At 61.8% G+C, this 19953-nt stretch overlaps 3 protein-coding genes across 9 annotated transcripts in view; all 3 read right to left on the reverse strand.

Annotated features, from left to right (window-relative positions):
• TET3 (tet methylcytosine dioxygenase 3) overlaps nt 1-11868 on the reverse strand; it is a 29491-nt gene extending 17623 nt beyond the window's left edge. The window contains exons 1-2 of one of the 3 annotated variants that reach the window (XM_064472930.1): nt 11695-11868; nt 9811-9998 (exon numbers count right to left, since the gene is read on the reverse strand). In XM_064472930.1, the coding sequence (XP_064329000.1) occupies nt 9811-9840 (30 nt within the window). In that variant the 5' untranslated portion in view covers nt 9841-9998; nt 11695-11868. Of the gene's footprint in view, nt 1-6045; nt 6241-9810; nt 10012-11694 lie in introns of those variants that run through there. The other 2 variants (XM_064472931.1, XM_064472932.1) reach the window with 2 other exon arrangements.
• Nucleotides 11869-12374: 506 nt separating this feature from the next.
• DGUOK (deoxyguanosine kinase) lies at nt 12375-15345 on the reverse strand. 4 transcript variants are annotated; one of them, XM_064472637.1, is made up of 7 exons: nt 15244-15345; nt 14785-14897; nt 14517-14698; nt 14030-14160; nt 13341-13456; nt 13106-13205; nt 12375-12902 (listed from the first exon to the last, which is right to left on the reverse strand). In XM_064472637.1, the coding sequence occupies exons 1-6, from the start codon at nt 15320-15322 to the stop codon at nt 13137-13139; spliced, it is 690 nt and encodes a 229-aa protein (XP_064328707.1). In that variant the 5' UTR covers nt 15323-15345; the 3' UTR covers nt 12375-12902; nt 13106-13136. The 4 variants fall into 4 exon arrangements, with proteins under 4 accessions (XP_064328707.1, XP_064328706.1, XP_064328709.1 ...); XM_064472636.1 differs by lacking the exon at nt 14030-14160 and adding an exon at nt 13882-14025 and having other exon boundaries at nt 14513-14698; nt 15244-15344; XM_064472639.1 differs by lacking the exons at nt 14030-14160; nt 14785-14897 and adding an exon at nt 13882-14025 and having other exon boundaries at nt 14513-14698; nt 15244-15294.
• A 593-nt stretch (nt 15346-15938) lies between these two features.
• ACTG2 (actin gamma 2, smooth muscle) lies at nt 15939-19402 on the reverse strand. Of its 2 annotated transcripts, none has more exons than XM_064472827.1 (9): nt 19299-19402; nt 18371-18542; nt 18152-18280; nt 17947-18057; nt 17271-17355; nt 17006-17167; nt 16721-16912; nt 16310-16491; nt 15939-16196 (listed from the first exon to the last, which is right to left on the reverse strand). In XM_064472827.1, exons 2-9 carry the CDS (start codon nt 18494-18496, stop codon nt 16053-16055), a joined length of 1131 nt encoding a protein of 376 aa, XP_064328897.1. In that variant the 5' UTR covers nt 18497-18542; nt 19299-19402; the 3' UTR covers nt 15939-16052. The 2 variants fall into 2 exon arrangements, with proteins under 2 accessions (XP_064328897.1, XP_064328898.1); XM_064472828.1 differs by having other exon boundaries at nt 18371-18530; nt 19299-19388.
• Between the last annotated feature and the right edge of the window lie 551 nt (nt 19403-19953).

The following is a 19953-nucleotide window of genomic DNA, read 5'->3' on the forward strand; positions in this document are numbered from 1 at the left end:
GCAGGAATGTTCCAAGCAGGGATGTTCAGCACTGGGGCCAGGCAAGCAAAGCCCCTGCGGATGCTCCCACGGGATGCTCCCACCGGAGCAGCTTTTGGGAAGCAAGCTGCCATGGCCAAGCCACGGCGCGCGTTCCCACTACGGCGTGCCTTCCCACCGCGGCGCGGAGCCGAGCCGGGAGCCGCCAGTTGGCGCGGGCAGGGGGAAAGGCTTGGCACGGTGCGGAGCCGCGTCAGGCTGCCGGCTCCGGCCGGGCAGGGAGGGAGGGAGCCGAGCTCTTGAAAGGGAAAAGGAGGGGGAAAAAAAAAAACCAAACCACGCGGCGCTATTTTTGTTTCTTGGAGCGGTTTTTTTCCTCAAACACAGCTGGCTCCTCTCGTGCCGGCACTCGGCTACCAGATTGGCGCCAGGGCCAGCTGGGCAAAGCCAAATCACCGGCTGGTGGGGAGCGGTGCCTGCCCCATCCCCAGGGAAGGGGAAGGAAGGAGGGGATAGGAAGGAAGGGGAAGAGGAACAGGAACGGGAAGAAGGTGAAGAAGCAGATAGGGAGGAAGAGGAAGGGGAAGAAGGGGAAGAGGAAGGGGAAGGGGGTCATAGGGGAAATGGGGAGGGAGGTGGGGAAGGGGAAGGAGAAAGTGAGGATGGGGAAGAAGGGGATAGGGAGAAAGGGAGAGAAAGAGGAAGAAGGAGGGAAAGGGGAAGAAGGGGAGAAAGAGGAAGAAGGGGAAGGAGGGGAGAAGAAAGGGGAAGAAGGAGACAGGGTCAGGGAGGAAAAAGGACCCACCTGGGAAGGAAGAAGGAAGGGGGAAGCCCGTGGGCCACAGGAGAAAGGCCTGGGGCCTCGCCTTGCCTCTCGCCCAGCTCCAGCCCAGCCGCCCCCGCAGGGCTGGGTCGGATTTCGCAGCCCTGCTGCCAGCGTCCCCCACGGGACAGGCTTGGTCCCCTCCCAGCCCCACTGCCCCACCTCCACGGGGACATTTCCACCCTCCGGACTTGCTTTGCATTGCAAATCGGGGGGGAAAAGCCGGTTTTTGGGGAGAGAGGAGGAAAGCCACCTCACACCCATGCACTAACCATACTGCACCCCAGTTTTCAAGGCTTGGCCCTCCCAGTTCGAGCAGGGGTGGGTGTGGGGGGTGGAGGTTCCCACACCCTCCTGGCCCCCGGGTGCAAGTTGGGGATGTGCCCCCCAGCACCCTGGGTGCTCGGCTCCCCTCCAGCCCATCCCTGTCCCGTTGTACCTGGAGGATGCCGCGGCCGTCGTCCCCAGCCGTGGGGCTCCTTGCACCACCGCCGCCGTGCCACACAGCCCGACCTTTCAGCAGAGGAGGAGGAGGAGGAGAACCGTGTGTGCCGCCGCCCTCCCGCCCGGCAAGCGCGGACAAGTCGGTGGTGCGATGGCCGGCGGGCAGGAGGCGGGAGACGAGTGGGAGCCCAGCCCTGCCCCGTCTGGGAGTAGGGAAAACGCCGGCTCTGCCAAACCCGGAGCTGGTTTCACCACCACGACCTGTCCCCCATGGGGAAAAGCATCTCACGGCAAGTGGGAGACACGACCCCTCTGGATGAAATCCCTTTTCCGACAGCTGGAGGAAGACGCATGGGGTGGAAAACACGTGCTGGCAGCACGGACACCAGCTTGGCGCTGGCAAAACCATTTTGCAGCACGCTGTACAACAAAAAAAACCCCTTTTGCTCCCCCAAAATTTAAAGCCCCTCCATCCCGGCTGCCTCCCCGGAGCCGGAGCTGCTGAGTCAGCACCGGCGCTGCTGAGTCACCGCAGCCACCTCAGCCCTGACGCCAACCGGCTCCGCGATGAGCTCAGCCGCGGGGGCTTCGGCACCTCCACGCTCACCAGCAAACGCGGCACCGGCACTGCTGGGCCCTAGGGAGCCACACGGCGAGGCTTTTGCCAGCACCTCTGCCTACATTTTGGGGTCTCACTGGCTTTTTCCCCCCCCAAAACCTCACCCATCACCAAAACCGTGCCGATCAGCATCGCCTTGAATCCAAGGCTACCGAAACGTGGCCGCTGGCTGGGTGAAGAAGCCAGCAGCATTCCAGCTCTCCCACCCTCCAACCGGTGCCACAGTCCTCTCTGAAAACACCCCATCACGGCCTGCCCGTGAGCCGGGACGGCCGCCACAGTCGCCACCTGCATCCTCCACATCTCGCTCGCCGAAAGACGAACGGGAACGATAAAAACAGGGGAAAAAAAAAAATATCTAATTTCGCTTTTTTTCCCCCCGCTGGGGTCATCAGCACCGTGCGGGATGTGCCGACGCCGCCTCCGGCTTCCCCGGCCCGGTGACGGGGTTGATGACTCACGGGGAAGGAGGGGGGGGGAAGCGGCGCGTGCACGGGGCCGTCATGTTTGTAAACCTAAAAAAAGCCATGTGCGGGCAGGCAGCGTGCTCCGGTCGGCAGCACCGGCTGCCAGCGGCTGCAGGCGAGGAGCACGGGGACGGGCAAGGGACAGGCAGCGGCTGCCTTCGTGCCGGCATCCCGACCGGGGAAGGCTTGGCGAGGCACCCGGCACGGGTGGGAGAAGTCGGCCCTGCTGCAAGGGCTTGCGTTGCGATGGTTTTAATTGGTGCGGCTTTAAATGCAGGGGCTTTAAATGTAACGGCGTTAAGTGCAAGGGTTTAAATGCAAAGGCTTTAAATGCAACAGTGTTAGATGCAACAGCTTTAGATGCAGCAACACCAACTGGGGTTTCTAAGAGGCTCAGGGTCTTTAAAGCCCTTCGCCGTGTTGCTGCTCATCCCCCTTCTGCACCCCATCGCCTTCCAGCACCGCATTTGCAACGGGCCGCAGCCCCCGGGCTGCTCCTCCACCCGTTTCGGCCAGGCTGGGAAGTGGGGTGCTGTGGTGACCAGGGCTGTGCCACCAGCATCCCCCAGCCGCCGCGCTGATGACTGCAGCAATTACAACTTGCTCCAATCCATTATTATTTTTTTTTTTTTTACAGCATTTTCAGGGCTTGGGGTGGTTTGGGTTTGTGTTTTTTTTTTCCCCCTCATTTGGCTGTGATAGAAATTGCAGGCTCGGGAGCTCATGGTCCCCAGCTCCCCCGTTCGACAGCAAAATCTCATTTAATCAAAAGATGCGGTGACTGGATGTGCAGAAGCACTTCTCTCTCTCTTTTTTTTTTTTCCCCTTAAGAACTGCCATTTTAGCTGTAGCAAACAAACACGCCGCATTGTCCCCGCGACACGACTCCCTCTGACAAGCCGGCAGAACCCTGCCTGCAAATCCCTGCTGCCTGCGCGCTGCCAGCCCTGTCCCACCACCGCTGAGCATCCCAGCTCCAGGGAAAAGGGGGTTTTGGCCCCAGGAGAGAGGAGAAAATTGGGGTTGAGCTCAGTTTGTGGGGCTGGCAGCAGAGTGGCGGGCAGATGTGGAGCGGGGACAGAGCTGATCACAGCTGTTTCACCTCCAGCCTCTTCCCGTTTCATTTCATCTCCCCTTGGATGCCGGCCCGGGGAGGGGGGAGATAAAAAAAAAAGCTCTTTCATCCTCAAAAATGGTCTGGCACCCTCTTGCACCAAGCTCAAAGCAGCGAGATTAAAGAGCTGGCAGAGGAGGGGAGAGGGGGGGACCAGTCCCCAGGAGGGCTGGGTTCGGGGTGCATCGCTCCCATCCCAGCCCGCACCCCAAGCAGCGGTGGGGACAGCGAGGGGACGGCGACGGTGGGCTTCGATGCTGGCCCCTTCGCTGCCATTCTGTTAGAAAGGGTCCCTGCGTGCACATGGAGCGGGAGACACAGCGGGGACCCCGGCACGCGCGGGCAGGGAATGGGGACCCCACTGCCATAGAACGGGGACCGGGGCACATGCAGGCAGGGGGCCAAGGACCCCAATGGCATAGGGACAAGGACAAGGGAGGCCAGCACATGCAGGTAGGGGCCTGGGGACCCTGATGGCATGGGGACAGGGACCAGGGACCCCTGCACATGCAGGGAGGGGAGCAGGGACCCCAACGCTGCAGAAACAAGGAGCAGGGACGCTGGCATGCACAGGCAGGGGACAAGGGACACCACTGCCATAGGGATGGGGACACTGGTGCACATGAGCAGGGGATCAAGGACCCTGATGCAGTGGGGATGGGGACTGGGGAACTCCGACACACGTAGGTGGGGGGTCGGGAACCCCGATGCTATGGAGCCAGGACACACAATGCCATAGGGACAGGGGACCCTGGCACTCATAGGCAGGGGACTGAGGACCCCAGTGCCACATGGATGGGGACCAGAGACCCCAGCACATGCAGGCAGGGGCCCAGAGACCCTGATGCTGCGGGGGTGGGGACCAGGGACCCTGGCACACACAGGCAGGAAGCCGAATATCCCAGTACCACAGGGACAGGGACTGGGGACACCAGCACATGCACAGTGCCATAGAGATGGGGACCAGGGACCCCAGCACAGGTGGGCAGGGGACAGAGGGCCCTGACGCTGTGGGAACAGGGACTGGGGACCCCAGCACATGCAGACAGGGAACCGGGGACCCCATGCTACGTGGACAGCTCGCTCCCAGTGTGCCAGCGCCAGGGGCGCACCAGGAAAGGCTTTTTGGGGCACAGACCCGCAGCACAACCGCGCGTCCCAGAGGCACCGCACCACCGCTTCGCCACCCCCGTTCCCAGCAGAGCCAGCAATGCCCCACCAGAAAAGGCCAAAGTAGGGGGGTCGACGCATTTTGGTTTCCCAAGGTCCCATCTGCTCCTCCTCCGAACCGCCTCTCCCCTTAATTACCTGCGATAAAGGGTCCAGGTCGGTAATCCAAAAAACAAACCTCGTCACAGCTAATTAGGTGCCAAAGGCCAAGAGCAGGGCCTGTTTATGGGGCCACTGCAACAACCTGCAAGGACTCTGCTCCGGCGCTGCCCATCCCTCCCCAGCATGATGCAACCTGGGGGCCGCACCGGCGCTCACTGCATCCCAGCACCCCGCAGTCCCCAGCACCCCGGCATCTATGAAGGGATCTTATTTTGCAAAGCATCTGCGGCTCCGGAGGCGGCTCCGGCGTTGGCGGGCAGGCGGGTGCACGCGCCGGCGCATCCCGGGTGCGAGATCTGAAGCATCCCCATCCCTCGAAAACACGTGGTGCCGAAGCCGCTCGCCGCAGACTCAAAACTTTGGGGCGGCCACGCGTTTCGGCAGGCTTTCCCTGACCTCGGCGATGTCCCCTGGTGCCACCAGCATCCGCAGCCAGTCGGATCGTGCCCACCGCCAAACCACGCCGCTCTTGGCACAGGGATAACCCAAATCGCCGTCTCGGATGGCGAATGAGACCCCCCCGAGGAGGACAAGCCGCCTTTTCTCCCCACTTCCATCCTGCCCCCGTTATTCCTGGCATGACGAAAAGCGGGGGGGCCGACCTCGCCGGACCCCATGTCCTCGTCATGGCGAGGGATGACAGCTGCCAGCGGCCGGGTTACGTCAGGGTGACGTCACGCCAGGGGAGCCTCATCGCCCTTGTTAGCATCACCCGCCGTACCTCTGAGCTCAGCACATTTAGGGGATGGAGGGAGGGGATTAATAAAAATAATAATTTTGTAAAAAAGCTGAAAAGCAACGGGGTGATAAAGATGCGGGCGGGGGGTGGGGTGGGGGGTGTCGCGTTAGGGCTTATTGTCAGCCTCCAGCTGCCCCCCCCCAGGTGCTGGTGAGGAAGAAAAGGGCTAAAAAGAGGGGAAATGGGCAAAGCTGGGCCCCGCGGGCAGCGCCGGGGCCCGCCGGGCGGTGCGTGTCCCCCCCCCGGCCCCGCCGCTTTGTCCTCCCGGCCCCGCCGCGCCTCACCCGCGCCCGCGGAGCCCGAACACGCGCAAACACCGCGGGGGGGGGGGGGGGGGGGGGGCAGACGGACGGACACACGGACACGGTTCCACCCCTTCCTCACCACCACCACCACCCCCGGTTCGCCCCCCCCCGGGGTTGCATGTCCGTGGGGGGAGATGCACCGGTGGGATGCCGGGGGGAAGCAAGGGGGGTGCGGGGGGGGGGGGGATGCAGGGGGGGTATTTTGGGGAGGGGGGGTACTTACCTCGCCGCTCCCCCCGCCGCTGCCCCCTGGCAGCCCCCGCCGGGCCCCGGCACGGATCCGGCCCTCAGGAGGAAGCCATCTTGTCTCCCTCTCCTCCGCGCTCCCTCACCGCCGCCCTGCTGCAGCCGGGGGGGTGTTTGACCGGCGCATCTCTTCTTCCCCCCCTCCTCCTCCTCCTCGTCCTCCTCCTCGTCCTCCTCCTCCTTCCCCCTACGCGCAGCTCCCCCCCACCCCACGCGTAACCCCCCCCACGCAGCGCGACACCGCCCGCCCGCTCCCCCCCGCCGGGGCCGGTCCCGGCCGCTGCGCAGGAGCGGGGGCGGCGGGGGGGGGGGGACGCGACACACGGGGACACGGACACGGCGACACGGACTCGCAGGGGAGGCGCCTCCTCCCCACGCCGCGACCCCCCCACCCCCAAAAAATTGGGTAACAGGACCCTCAAACCCCGGTCCTGTTCCCCCCCCCCCCCCCCCCCCGGGAAACTGAGGCAGCAGCCCACGCTGGTGAGTGGAAGCAGCAGCACGCAGGGGCCGGACCCCCTTCAGCAGCCAGAGGATCCCCAAAACCACGCTTTGCCCCCCCCCCCCAAAATATTCTCCTGCCATTAAACCCCCAGTGCCCTCAACAATTTGGGGCCCTCATTAATTTGGGAACGTTGTTAATTTGGCGGCATCAGAGCTTTGCGAGGCTTAAATCCCGCACAAGAACCCCCGCGTCGCCCCGCTGCCCCCTTCTCCCCAAAATGCAGGCCCCAGAAGAGAAAGGGGGGGGGGCATTTTCCCATGGGAAAAGGGGTGGGAATGGGCCGGCGAAAGGGTTAAGCCAGGGCTGGAGTCCTTAAAACAGCCCTGATGGGATCAGCTCCAGCTTTTCCAGCCCCAGTTGGGAGCTGGCAGGGCTCGGCAGGATGCACGCGTGTATTTGGGGTGGGGGGAGGAAAAAGGGGAGCGGGACAACTAATTCCCTCAAAGCCTCCCCCATCTGGGGCTTAGAGGTGATGCTCCTGGGAAGCTCCAGGTTTGGAGCTTTCCAAGCCTAGTCGCAGCCAAATCACCAGAAAAACTTCTACAAACTCAAAGGTCCCAACACTTTCCCAGGAGCATCCCAGTGAAAACTGTTTTCCAAAGGGATTTGCAGCAGGAGTGACCCAAGGAGCCCCGGGCCCGTGCAGTGCCAGGAGGGATGGAGAAACCAGATGCTGCGTCCCAGCGGAAAATGCAATGACGGACCCGACATCCCCGTCCCTGCGCTACTTGCTTGAGCTTGTCTCTTCCCGAAAAAGCCACGCGTGAGCCGAAAGCCCCATTGCAAGGCCAAGCCGGAGCCTGCCGGGATCCGACCTTTGCTCCAAGCAACGCAACTCCCACGGGAATAAATAGGATAAAGTGGTGCTGGGAACTGGGTTTCCCCTGGTTTCCCAATTTCCATTCTTGCACGATGGGCTGCAAACTCCCTTTGCCCGGCCAAGCGCGGCACCGCCACGCAACAGGTCTCTGCAAAAAACATTTGAGGGGTGGGATTTAATTAACGCAGACGCCTCCTTCCTCCCATCCTCCTCCTCCTCTGGCCGGACAGGGCAGCGCGTCCACCGGCATCCACCTGGCAATTTGCTCCCAAGCTGTTAACATCACAGGCAAGACCTGAAATATTTTCAGCAGAGGCATGGTAACAGCGAGCATCGCTCCGGATTAACCGAGGCCATCGCCCCGGCAGGCAGGTGATGGTCCGGCGGGTGACACTGCGATGCGCCGGCCGACAACGAGGCAAACCCCAAGCCAGTCCTTCATCTCATCCATCACCCTGATGCTTTTTTTGGAGATGCCAGCCCCATTTTGGGGCAATTTCACGCCGGCGACGGAAAAACCTACCCCAATGCACCAGGGAAACCCCTCGAGATGGACAAATTTAGTAACTTTTTATTAGTAATGCTTTAAATGAGATTATCCCTAATCTCTAGCGTTTGGCACCGAGACAGCCTGCCAAATTCAGTTAGGGGCTTTCATTTCCCACCGCCGGGGACACGCTGGGGATGTGCCGGGGACACTTTGTGCTGCATCACGTCCCGCCACCACCTAGCAAAGGAGTTTTGGGGTCCCGGCATAGCTGTTCCTGCTGGGGTTTATTTAAGGTTTGTCCCCCCTCAAGCCAGGGAAGATGGGTCAGAGCATCCTCCCCTCCACCAGCCTCGATCTTTGCCGGGTGATTTGGGCGGCTCTTGTCAGAACTGGCAGCTCCCCGGCGCTGAGCGAGGCTTTGCCGTATATTTTGCCGCGGCGGTGGTAATGAGTGGGTTCCCAAGACGTTGATTAGTTATGCAAATGCCAAAGGCATCGAGAGCCGCCCGGGGAGGGCGGGAGAGGGCCCAGCAGCGCTGCGGGATGGGGAGCGGAGCGAAACCTCAACCTCTGGCGTGTTCCCTCCTCCTCCTCTCCCAAAACCCTCGTGGATGGGGCGGCATCACCCGGTGTGGAAACCAAACCCCAAGGGAGGCAGCACAAATGCGGCTCCATCGACGGAGGTGCGAGGGGAGACGCCGGCTTTCCCAGGCCCGGCCAAGCCGGAGGAACAGGCAGAACCGGTGCCGGGGAAAGGGGCTGGGTCCCTGGCTCGCTTTGTCTGCCAAACCACCCCGGGAAAGGTGCCAGGACATGAGAACCGCGGCACACCCCTTGCTCGGCCGCTGGCACCACCAGGGCCAGCACAGGGTGGGCAGGGACCTGCCAGCACTTGGGTTCCCAGGGGAATCCCACCGCTGCCGACCCCTGCTCCGGCAGCATCTTTATAAGCCATCTTTTTCAGCACGTCCACCCCAGAAAAGTGCCGGGGCTCAAATCCTCACTGTCAGCCGTTTTCGCCGGCGCTTTGCCAAGGACAAAGTCCTTCCTCCTGCCCTGCCATGTGCCAAGCGCCGTCCGAGCCGCCTGTCCCCACATCGCCCCACCAGCCATCCCAAGGGCAAAACCTGTCGGATGCAACTCGGAGGCGCGAGGGGGCCGCTCACACCCGAATACCCCAAAAAAGCAACGCAAGGGCAATTTTTTAAAGAGGCAAAAATCCTAAAAAAAATAAACCCCAAGCAGATGTTCCCCCATCCCCATGTCTCCACTTCGGAGACAGCCCCCCCCAGCCGGAGCAGCCCCCTCATCCCGCTGCCTGCTTGGGCACGACGGGCGCGATATTAGAAATCCTGGTTACAACCGCCCCGGCTGGTAAAACCAGAAGTGCCAAAGGAAGGCGTTGTAATTTTTGGTGGAGAAAATGCCACGACTTGTTTGCTTGGCAATGCTCCGCGCGGGCATGGCTCTGCTCTCCCCGCACACCCCCTTCTTTTTGGGGACACACACCCCCCTGCCCCCCCAACAGTACCCGGCTGGGTTTCATGAGGCATTTTGCTCTTTTATACCAAGAAATTCAATTCAAAGGTGGGTTTTGTCTCACGTGTCCCGCTGCCACCCACCCTACAGCGGCGTTTTGGGGACGCCCCAGGGACGGGCTGAGATTTTGGGGGGCGGTTTTAAGGCATCAAAAAGGCTTTTAAGGCAGCAGAAGGTTCCATTTCCCACGGAAATACCCTTAAAAAAATAAAACCATCAACCAACCAAGAACAGGCTTTCCCTGCCCACCCCGACGCACTCCCCGACAAGTTACAGTGACGTTACAACTGACCCAAAGAGGCCACAAATCACCCCAAAAAGGTGAAGGTGACCTGGGAAGGGGACACACACACACGGAGGGGTTGGGGGGGGCTGGGGGAGCACTCACCTCCCGGCGAAGCCCCTCGCACCTCTCCATCTCACTCCTGAGGCGAACGTTAGATTTCAGGGCTCCCCCCTGCTCGGGGGGAGCGGGGAGAACCGGCAGCTGGACTGGGCTGGCGGACGAACCGGGCGCCCGGCGAGAGGGACATAACGCCGTCACCGTCCCCCGCACCGTGGGGACGCTGGTGACTTCTGTGGGGACACAGACGAAGCCAAGTGAAGTACCCGGCTGACGTGAGTCGCCCCGACTTTTAATTTCCACGCCGTTTCCACCCCGGGGGCGGCCCCGCTGACTCCCCACCCCTCCTTCCCCCAAAACTCCCACCAAAACGGGGTGCTGCTGCCTCCCCCTTATCCTCTTCCCTTAGTTTTTTTTCCAACCCCATTTTGCTTTTTATTTTTCTTTTTCCCTTAAAAAGCCGCAGCTTCACACAACTTCACCCCGCCACCGCACAACTTCAGCTGCACGCCGGCAACTTTCCGCCCCCCCGCCACCCCCCCCACCCCCCCCCATTTAGATATAAAGAGCATTACCGGAAAAAAGGGGTACGGCACCCCCTTGGAAACGGGGGGCCAGGTGGGTTCGCCCCGGAGCTAAGTGCATGCACGGTGGCGTGGGGCGTTGGGGGGAAGGAAAAGCGGGGTTGAAATGCGGTGGGAAATATCGTGTGTCCCCCCCAGCCCCGAGTGGGTGTTGCAGCGGAGCCGCACGTTGTTGCTGCTGCTGCTGCTGCTGCTGCTGGTGCTTCCTTTGTTCTGCAGCACCCGCTCAGGGGGACCCGCCGGCCGGCCGGGGGGCTCGAGGCCAGCGCCCTGCGCCACCCCCCACAATGCTCTGCAGCAAGCAACCCCTCGGGCGTTATGGGGCGGGGGTGCGCTGCACCCCGGTGGTGGTGGAGGGTTTTGGGGGAAGCGGGGGCGGGGGGGGCTCTGAGTTGGGGAAGGGAGTTGTGGGGTTGTTATTGTAGGGTCGTTGGGTGTGGGGGTGCAGGGGGTTGTTATTGTAGGGTCGTTGGGTGAGGGGGTGCAGGGGGTTGTTATTGTAGGGTCGTTGGGTGTGGGGGTGCAGGGGGTTGTTATTGTAGGGTCGTTGGGTGAGGGGGTGCAGGGGGTTGTTATTGTAGGGTGGTTGGATGAGGGGGTGCAGGGGGTTGTTATTGTAGGGTCGTTGGATGAGGGGGTGCAGGGGGTTGTTATTGTCAGGTCGTTGGATGTGGGGGTGCAGGGGGTTGTTATTGTAGGGTCGTTGGATGAGGGGGTGCAGGGGGTTGTTATTGTAGGGTCGTTGGATGAGGGGGTGCAGGGGGTTGTTATTGTAGGGTGGTTGGATGTGGGGGTACAGGGGGTTGTTATTGTAGGGTCGTTGGATGAGGGGGTGCAGGGGGTTGTTATTGTAGGGTCGTTGGGTGTGGGGGTGCAGGGGGTTGTTATTGCAGGGTCGTTGGGTGAGGGGGTGCAGGGGGTTGTTATTGTAGGGTCGTTGGATGTGGGGGTGCAGGGGGTTGTTATTGCAGGGTCGTTGGGTGAGGGGGTACAGGGGGTTGTTATTGTAGGGTCGTTGGATGTGGGGGTGCAGGGGGTTGTTATTGTCAGGTCGTTGGATGTGGGGGTGCAGGGGGTTGTTATTGTAGGGTCGTTGGATGTGGGGGTGCAGGGGGTTGTTATTGTAGGGTCGTTGGATGAGGGGGTGCAGGGGGTTGTTATTGTAGGGTGGTTGGATGTGTGGGTGCAGGGGGTTGTTATTGTAGGGTCGTTGGGTGAGGGGGTGCAGGGGGTTGTTATTGTAGGGTCGTTGGACGTGGGGGTGCAGGGGGTTGTTATTGTAGGGTCGTTGGATGTGGGGGTGCAGCAGGTTGTTATTGTAGGGTTGTCAGCTGTGGGTCCATACCAGGTTGTTATTGTAGGGTCGTCGGACCTGGCTCCATGTCAGCGTCCCCGCTCTGTTGTTACTGTAGGGTCGCTGGTGGGTCCGTGCAGATCCTGCGCTGTTGTTATTGTGGGGTCGCTGGAGAAACCACCGAGGGTGGCAGCGCGGCTCCTGTGCCTCCCCCCGAGACCCTACTCCATAGGCCCCCCAATCCCTGCCCCATAGTCCCCCCAGTCCTCCCTCCCCGCCCCACACCCCCCACGCTGCCCCCCCGGTGCCTCCCGGGCAGGTGCCCCTTACACGTGCTCAGCCCCGCCCCCTGCCGGCCCCGCCCCGCCCGTGTTTATGTAGGGTCGCACACCCCGCGCAGCCGCCCCTGAAGGCGCAGGGGGGCCGGGCCGCCATCCCCGCCCCCCCTCCACCCTGGGGGGGGTCCCCCCATCACCAAGGAGTCCCTCTAAAGAGCCACCCCCCCAGCCAAAACCACCCCGCAGGTGCCAAATGCTGGTGGTTTTCCCCCCAAACCCAGCCCAGCCTGGGTGGGCTGCCCCCCACCCCCACCTCCACGGGGTCACCCCCACTGCCCCGGCCACAAACACCCCAAAATGGGAGGAACAACATCCCTCCACAGGACAGCACGCACCGGAGGCCCCCCCCCGACTCCATGTTCCCCCCGGCCACAGCTCAAGACCTAGAAGAGCTCGATCTCACTTTTCTTTTTAATTTAAGGGAAAAAATTACATATTTAAAATAATAAAATATGGGGGTTGGCGTAACTCAAACACAAGCCATGATGATTTTCCATTGGAATTTAACCATTAAATCCACCGTACAGAGTATCCTTGGCTCCGACATCCCCGGCTGGGGAGGCTTACGGACGGGGAGGGGTTGCGGAGGCGACCTGGCCCCCCAAGCCCGCGGGGAGCACACCACGCCGCCACACAGCTCATCACACCGCTGCGCCTCCAATTAGTTGCCTTAAAACCACCCCGTGCTATCAGTGCCTTAAATACATCCCTCGCCCAAAATAAAAGGGCTGAGGGGGACAGTTGGGGACCAGGACTCGTCCCTTGTTCTCGGTGTCGGGATCTCACAGCGGCGATGCCTGGTTCGTGGCTCCGCCGCACGGTGCAGGTCCCGGTGAGCAGGGATGCTGCCGCCGCCGCTCAGCGAGGGCCGGGGTGCGACAGCAAAGCTTCGGCTCGTAGTGCTGTCGCAAAAGCCTCCACCTGCAAGGAGAAGCCGACTGAGAGTGTGGCACCAGGATGGCCAAGGTTTAAACCAGCTTGGACCAAGGATGTAGAAATTATTTATTTTTCCATGGGAAAATGAAGATGAGGTGGAGACTCAGGGGTCAGCACCACTCCAACCACGGTGCCGGTGCTCCCGGCAGCAGGATGCCACCGAGCTGTGCCGCCTCGGCCGTGCCCACCTGTGCCATGAGGACGTCCTGCATGGCCACATCATGCTCGAAGTCCTTGTCCACATCCAGCAGCAGGACGGGCACGTGCTTCATGCCCGCGAAGTGGACCCTGAAGAAGGGAGGGAGAGAAGGGATTACACCAAATAAACCCCCCAATCAGGGGCATCACCCAAAAACCATAGCTGGCCTGGGTGCCGGGGGCAGGGGAGGGGGGAAAGCACAGCAGGGATGGATTCAGACTCACTCTGTGGTCTTCTCCACCAGCCAGTGCTCGTGCTGGGCATGGAGCTGCTGCAGGTACTCCAGCTGGATCCCCCCCTCCTCGCTCCTCGCCCTCCGCCGCAGCCGCTTCAGGCACGTCTGTGCCCACACAGGAGACAGGAGGTTAACGGGATGCGGGAGAGATGGGGGGCTGACGGGAGAGATGGGGGGCTGACGGGAGAGATGGGGGGCTGACGGGAGGCTAACAGGGTGCAGGGGGAGACGGGAGGCTAATGGCGTGCCAGCGTCTGGCAAAGGAGCCCCGGAGCAGGGACTGCAGGCATCGGGCATCCCTGGGAGATGCTGCAGCCCCCCCCTCCCCATAATGCATTCTAGGATCCATAGCAAAACTCCCTCTGACATTCCCATGGGAGTGGGAGCAGGCTCTGCTCCTCCAGGCCAGAAATTTCAGGTTAAAACCCAACATTCTGGCAATTCCAGAAGCTCGCCGGGCTCAAGAGCCAAACCAAACACCTGCCACATCCCACTCCACACTGAACACGGGGGCTCTCGCCGGCACCCACCTGCGGCGCCGCCCGCAGGTAGAGGAAGCCGTGGAGGGCGGCGCGGGCCCCCAGCTGCTGCAGGAGGAAGCCGTGCCAGTCCTGGTAAATGGCCCACTCCAGCGGCTGCAGGTGCCCGGCCTCAAAGAGATTCTTGGCAAAGACGTACCTGGAAAGGGACGGAGAGAGGGGACAGGGCAGCAGGCACCGCCGGCATCGGGTCCTCCAAGCCATCCCCACGCGCCGGTGGCTTCATGGCCATTTTTTTCTCCTTTGTTGCACCAACCGAGAACTGCAGGTCTTTAATTAAGGCGGAAATCCTTAATTTTGGTCTGAGCGATGTTGGGGGACACGCAGCCACCCGGCACGGCTCACTGCTACCCAGCCCATCCATCACCCGAGGGATTCCAAGCTGCCGCCTGACATGGATGAGGACGGGGCAGCCGCAAGCAAAAATTATTTGGGGTACAACAAAGTTCCAAATTCTTTAACAAGCACATTTCTATAATTAAGCATCGCTCCAGGCTCCGCTGGGCACAGCCGTGGGCTCTGCTTGCACCGGGGGTCCCAGGGGACACAACCCAGGCCATGGGGATGCTCGTTATCCCATTTAATCCTTTCATTAATCCCCAATCCAATTTGGGGGCGGCAGGTACCTGTCGCTGTAGATGGAGCGCTCGAAGACCCGCACAGGGTGGGGGATCCCGGGGAGCTGCTCGGGCGGGGGCTCCAGCATCGCCTTCAGCCGGCTGAGGCAGGAGAAGGTCTGGAAGGTGTAGGACCAGCGGGCTGGCTCCTGGTACATCATCTGGAGAAGGTTGGTGGAGCCCACGGACGCCTACGAAGGAAGAGACAGGGGATGAGGCCGTCCCACCGCGGCGTGGTGCCCAACGGTGCCGCGACGCAGCCGGTAGCCGCCGTTACCTCCGCCGTGTCGCCCGCCGGCACCTTTCGCCATTGCGCCACAGGCTCGGTCACCAAGTGCCACTCGGGGAAGGTGGCACCCAGCAGCTTCAGGAAGGTCGATTTCCCCACGGCTGCGGGGAGCGGGGGGCAGCGCGGGTGAGCCTGGGTGGCCCCCCCACCCCGTCCCAGCTGCTGCCAGCGGGTAACGCAGGTTTTGTGGGTGCCCCCCCCACAAGCCGGGCAGCAAGAATAATTAATTACAGACATTAAATTGCACCCCGAGAGCCTTCAGGCTGCGCCCCCCCCAAGCACGCCAAATCCCCCCACCTCTGTCGCATCTCAAATCCTCCTGCCCCCCCCCCAGCCTCTTCCCCAGGCACAGCCCCCCCCCCACTTGCCCCCCCCACCCCAAAAGACACCGACCCTCCCCTTGTCACCCCGGGCACCCCCGTTATCCGCCGCCCCCCCCCCCGGTACCGATGTTCCCCTCCAGGGCCAGGCGCAGGACGGCCCCGCTCCGCCCCATCCCTCCACCGCTTCCGCCTTCCCGCGTCATATGCTAATTACATGGTAATGAGCGGCGCGCGCGCTGCCGCTCCGTGACGTCAACACGCGGGAAGGCGCGGCAGTGGGGGCGGGAGGCGGGGGAGGGGGAGGGTCGCTGAAGCACGCGCAGCGCTGGGGGTGGTATGGTAATTTATGCAAATGTAACTCCGCCCACAGGCTGTCCCAGCAGCGCTGGAGCGGGGACAGGGCGGGGCACCAGTATGGGGTTGGGGGGTACGGATGAGGGGTCAGGGGCATCCACGTGGGGCCGGGGGCGTCAGTGTGACACTGGAGGCACCGACACGGGGTCAAGGGCACCGACACGGGGTCAAAGGCATCGACATGGGGTCAAAGGCATCGACACGGGGTCAAGGGCACCAACACGGGGTCAAGGGCATCGACACGGGGTTGGAGGCATCAGCATGGGGTTGGGGGCCATAACAAGGGGTCAAGGCCATCAACATGGTGTTGAGGGCATCAAGGAGCAGCGTTGAGGGCATCAGCATGACATCAGGAGCACCAACATGAGGTTGGGGCTCCCCCACTCCTCCCCCCATTACCCTTAACCCTCCCCCCAAGCCCTCCCACCCCCCAACACCCCAAAATCTCCTGGAAAAGGGGCAGAGCCTGGAGAAAAGGTTTTAATGCACAGTGGGCGGCGGGGAGGAGCAGCAGGGACCGAGGAGGAGCGGGGGGCCCCAGCCCAGGTCCGGGGGGCCACCGCGGGGTGGGGAGGGGGCTTAGAAGCATTTTCGGTGGACGATGGAAGGTCCAGCCTCGTCGTACTCGGGTTTGCTGATCCACATCTGCTGGAAGGTGGAGAGGGACGCCAGGATGGAGCCGCCGATCCACACCGAGTACTTCCGCTCTGGTGGGGCGATGATCTGCCGAGACAGGAGCCATTAGGATGAACCCCTTGACAAACACACCCCCCAAAAACCGGCACCAGGAGAGGATTTGGGGTGCTGGTGGCCATGGCTTTCCCACCACCACCTACTTTGATCTTCATAGTGCTGGGAGCCAGCGCCGTGATTTCCTTCTGCATACGGTCGGCGATGCCGGGGTACATGGTGGTGCCGCCGGACAACACATTGTTGGCGTAGAGGTCCTTGCGGATGTCGATATCGCACTTCATAATGGAGTTGTAGGTTGTCTCGTGGATACCGGCTGACTCCATGCCTGGGGTGGAAGGGGGCTGTCAGCACCCTGACCCCAACCCGTGCCTCCTCAGGGCTCCCCAAAAGAGCCATGGGGTCACCCATGGGTTTGTCCCCTCTATTTGGGGTGCAAAGTGTTTCGGGGACCCCTGATACACCTCTGCGGGACACCCATGGGAGCTGTTTGCCTGGTGGTGGGTGTGGGGGGCAACCACCTAGGGGAGAGCCAGGACAATTCGGGGTGGGCTCACCGATGAAGGAAGGTTGGAAGAGAGTCTCAGGGCAGCGGAAACGCTCGTTCCCGATGGTGATGACCTGCCCGTCGGGGAGCTCATAGCTCTTCTCCAGTGAGGAGGAGGAGGCAGCCGTGGCCATCTCATTCTCGAAGTCGAGGGCCACGTAGCAGAGCTTCTCCTTGATGTCACGCACAATTTCCCGCTCGGCTATGGGTGGCAATGGCAAACAGGCTCACCCCGGTGCCGTGGCAGCACCGTGGGATCCCCTGTCACCCCGTACCCCCCTCCCCGGCCCTGTACCGGTGGTGACGAAGGAGTAGCCCCTCTCCGTAAGGATCTTCATGAGGTAGTCAGTGAGGTCGCGGCCGGCCAAGTCGAGACGCATGATGGCGTGGGGCAGAGCGTAGCCCTCGTAGATGGGCACGTTGTGGGTGACGCCATCCCCGGAGTCAAGGACGATGCCTGGGAAGGGGGGAGGAAGGTGAGGGAGGGGCCTCAAAGCTGGCTTGATCCCTTCCCCACCATGGATGGTCCCCGGGCGCTGGATGCCGCGTGTCCTACTCACCGGTTGTGCGGCCAGAGGCGTAGAGGGAGAGGACAGCTTGGATGGCGACGTACATGGCAGGGACGTTAAAGGTTTCAAACATGATCTGGGAGGGAGGGTGAGAAGGGCAGAGGATTAGGGGTGAACGCGGGGGGCCCCCATGGCATCCCACCCCAACCCACAGGGGCTGTGCCTTCCCGGAGAGATGGGGTCATTGCGTTGCACGGAAAAACACATGGATCGTTGCATTGCACGGAAAAATAGGTGGATTGTTGCATTGCATGGAAAAATAGGCGGATCAATGCATCGCACAGAACAACACACGGATCGCTGCGTCGCGCTGAAAAACACGGGGGTCGGTGCGTTGCAAGGAAAACCAGGGGTCAATGCATGGCACGGAAACGGGAGTCGCTGCATTGCACAGCAAACCACGTGGCTCTGCGCATTGCATGGAAAAACAACGTGGGTCAGTGCATTGCATGGCAAACCCTGCAGCTCCACGCGCTGCGGAGAAACCCGTGGCTCCACGTGAGCACGCCGCCAAGGGCTCTGCCCTTACTTACCCAGCTTCGCCCCACCGCCCGCACCTCCCCCCCCACGCTGGCCCCTCCTGGCTCGCTAAACCCCCAAATCCTCCAGCCCCTCCCCTGGTTTTGGAGGGTCCGTCCCCATCCCCGGAGGTCCTGCAGCGCCTTACCTGGGTCATCTTCTCCCGGTTGGCCTTGGGGTTGAGGGGTGCCTCGGTGAGCAGGGTCGGGTGCTCCTCGGGGGCCACGCGCAGCTCGTTGTAGAAGGAGTGGTGCCAGATCTAAGGCAGGCAAAGGAGAATTGGGGTCTTACCCCAAGCTGGAGCCGGGGCCAGTACCTGCTCCCTGGCCTGGGGTGGCCCGGGGGGGTCTCACCTTCTCCATGTCATCCCAGTTGGTGATGATGCCGTGCTCGATGGGGTACTTGAGCGTGAGGATACCCCTCTTGCTCTGCGCCTCGTCACCCACGTAGCTGTCTTTCTGCCCCATGCCTACCATGACACCCTAAGGCAGGTGAGAGAGATGGCCTCGTTAGCATCATTTTGGTGATTAAAGCAGGGTGGGGGGCTGCCGCTTGCCCCCCCCGGTACCCACCTGGTGCCGGGGCCGCCCCACGATGGAGGGGAAGACGGCGCGGGGGGCATCATCACCGGCAAAGCCGGCTTTGCAGAGGCCAGAGCCGTTGTCGCAGACCAGGGCGGTGGTCTCCTCCTCGCACATGGTGGGGCTGGGAGTGGCTGGCGCTCAGGGGGACCTGGGGGAAAAGCTGGGTTGAGGGGGGAAAACAGCATTAAAGAGTGGGTGGGGGAGAGGGTTACGCCGCGCCACCGCGTCCGGCTTTGGGTGTTGGAAGGGTCGGAGTCCTTGGGGATGTGCAGCCCCGCAAAATCCTCCGTGGGCTGTGCCGAGGGGCGGCTGCTGGCTCCGGCCCCGGTACGGCGATGCTGGGAGCGGGGTGATGCCCGTTCTCCATGGGTGCTGCTCCGTGCCAATGCTGCTTCGCCATCCTTCGCCAGCCGGTGCCCGAAATGGGTGCCAAAGCCTCTTGCCTGCACTGTCCCCGGCTGATGTCCCCCAAGCGGGCAGGGGGAAGGTAGGCAATGCCCCCTCGTCTGGTCCTGTCTCGGCAGCCCCTTGGCTGCTCTGCCCTCACATCCTTTCCCAAAATGGGAAAAAAAAATAGCCCTTCCCAGGGGGTGCCCCCCTCCGGCAGTGGCTACACTCCCAAATCTGGAGTGAAGCAGGCAAAAACCTTGCAGAAGCCCAAAAAGAAAAAAAACCAAACCAAAATATCAGGGATTTCTGGAAAAGCGCAACCCGCTTTGGCCGCAGCCCAGCTCCCGTCGCCTCCACGAAAGCCCCCGCCTGCGGGGTCGTGCCAGGGTTGGCACCCCCCCCGCGCCACACAAAGCGCGTTGGGGCCACCCCATAAACGCTGGGGCACCCCGAAACCCCCCCTGGGGTGTTTTTCCTTCCCGTTCTCCTGCAAGCAAAAGGGAAACCAGGGCTGGGCAGTACTCACTGTGGACGCGAGAGCTCCTTTCCTCTGGGACCGAGTCCCGATGCGCCTTTGGTATAAATACCAGCGAGCCCGTGAAACCTCAGAGGCGGATCCTCTCTAAACAAAGACCCTAAATAGGCTAAATGATGGTGTGTTAGCCATATGGCCATATAAGGTGTTTTATTTCATTAAATTGACCTTGGACTGATGGTAGGACCCAGCACAGTTAATTATTGTAAGAAAAATGTATGCGGGGATGCTTGGGAGGCAACATCCCATTTGTGAGTCTGTTCCTTTTATGCTCCGCTCCGATAAACAAGTGAGACACAAGTCCTTATAAGTGACGGTCTCGGCAAAAAGGAGGTGGAAGCATCTTCAGTTCCTGGGGAGAGTGTGGAGAAACCCCACCCGGGTGGAGGTGGGTGCCGGGGCTCTGCTCTGAGGGGCACCCCGCAGCTGGGATGGGGATTTGGCATCACTGAGACACTGGAAATGCACTGGGTTGGTGCATCATTTCCTCCCAGCCTCAGTCCCCGCCGTGTCCCCGGCATCTGGCACCTTTGGGATGTCTCTCCCTGGGGTTTGCTCTCTCTCTGCCCCCATTTTTGGGCTTTTGGTGCCCCAATGCCCTTCATCCCCCAAATCCTCAGCTTAAGCAGGGCTGCGACTGGTGGGT

This window comes from Phalacrocorax carbo, chromosome 24, assembly GCF_963921805.1.
Source record: "Phalacrocorax carbo chromosome 24, bPhaCar2.1, whole genome shotgun sequence".
NCBI classification, from domain to species: Eukaryota; Metazoa; Chordata; class Aves; order Suliformes; family Phalacrocoracidae; genus Phalacrocorax; species Phalacrocorax carbo.

Bases quoted from the DNA above. Each gene is read 5' to 3' on its own strand.
- DGUOK (XM_064472636.1), bottom strand. From the start codon at position 15,322: ATGACGCGGGAAGGCGGAAGCGGTGGAGGGATGGGGCGGAGCGGGGCC. The intron at 13,457-13,881 runs GTGGGTGCCGGC...GTGTGGGCACAG, and splicing joins ACCTGCGGGCGGCGCCGCAG to ACGTGCCTGAAGCGGCTGCG. The intron at 13,206-13,340 runs GTGAGTCTGAAT...TCCCTTCTTCAG, and splicing joins CTGGTGGAGAAGACCACAGA to GGTCCACTTCGCGGGCATGA.
- ACTG2 (XM_064472827.1), bottom strand. From the start codon at position 18,496: ATGTGCGAGGAGGAGACCACCGCCCTGGTCTGCGACAACGGCTCTGGC. The intron at 17,168-17,270 runs GTGAGTAGGACA...CCCCCTTCCCAG, and splicing joins CGCCTCTGGCCGCACAACCG to GCATCGTCCTTGACTCCGGG. The intron at 16,913-17,005 runs GTACAGGGCCGG...TGCCACCCATAG, and splicing joins CTACTCCTTCGTCACCACCG to CCGAGCGGGAAATTGTGCGT.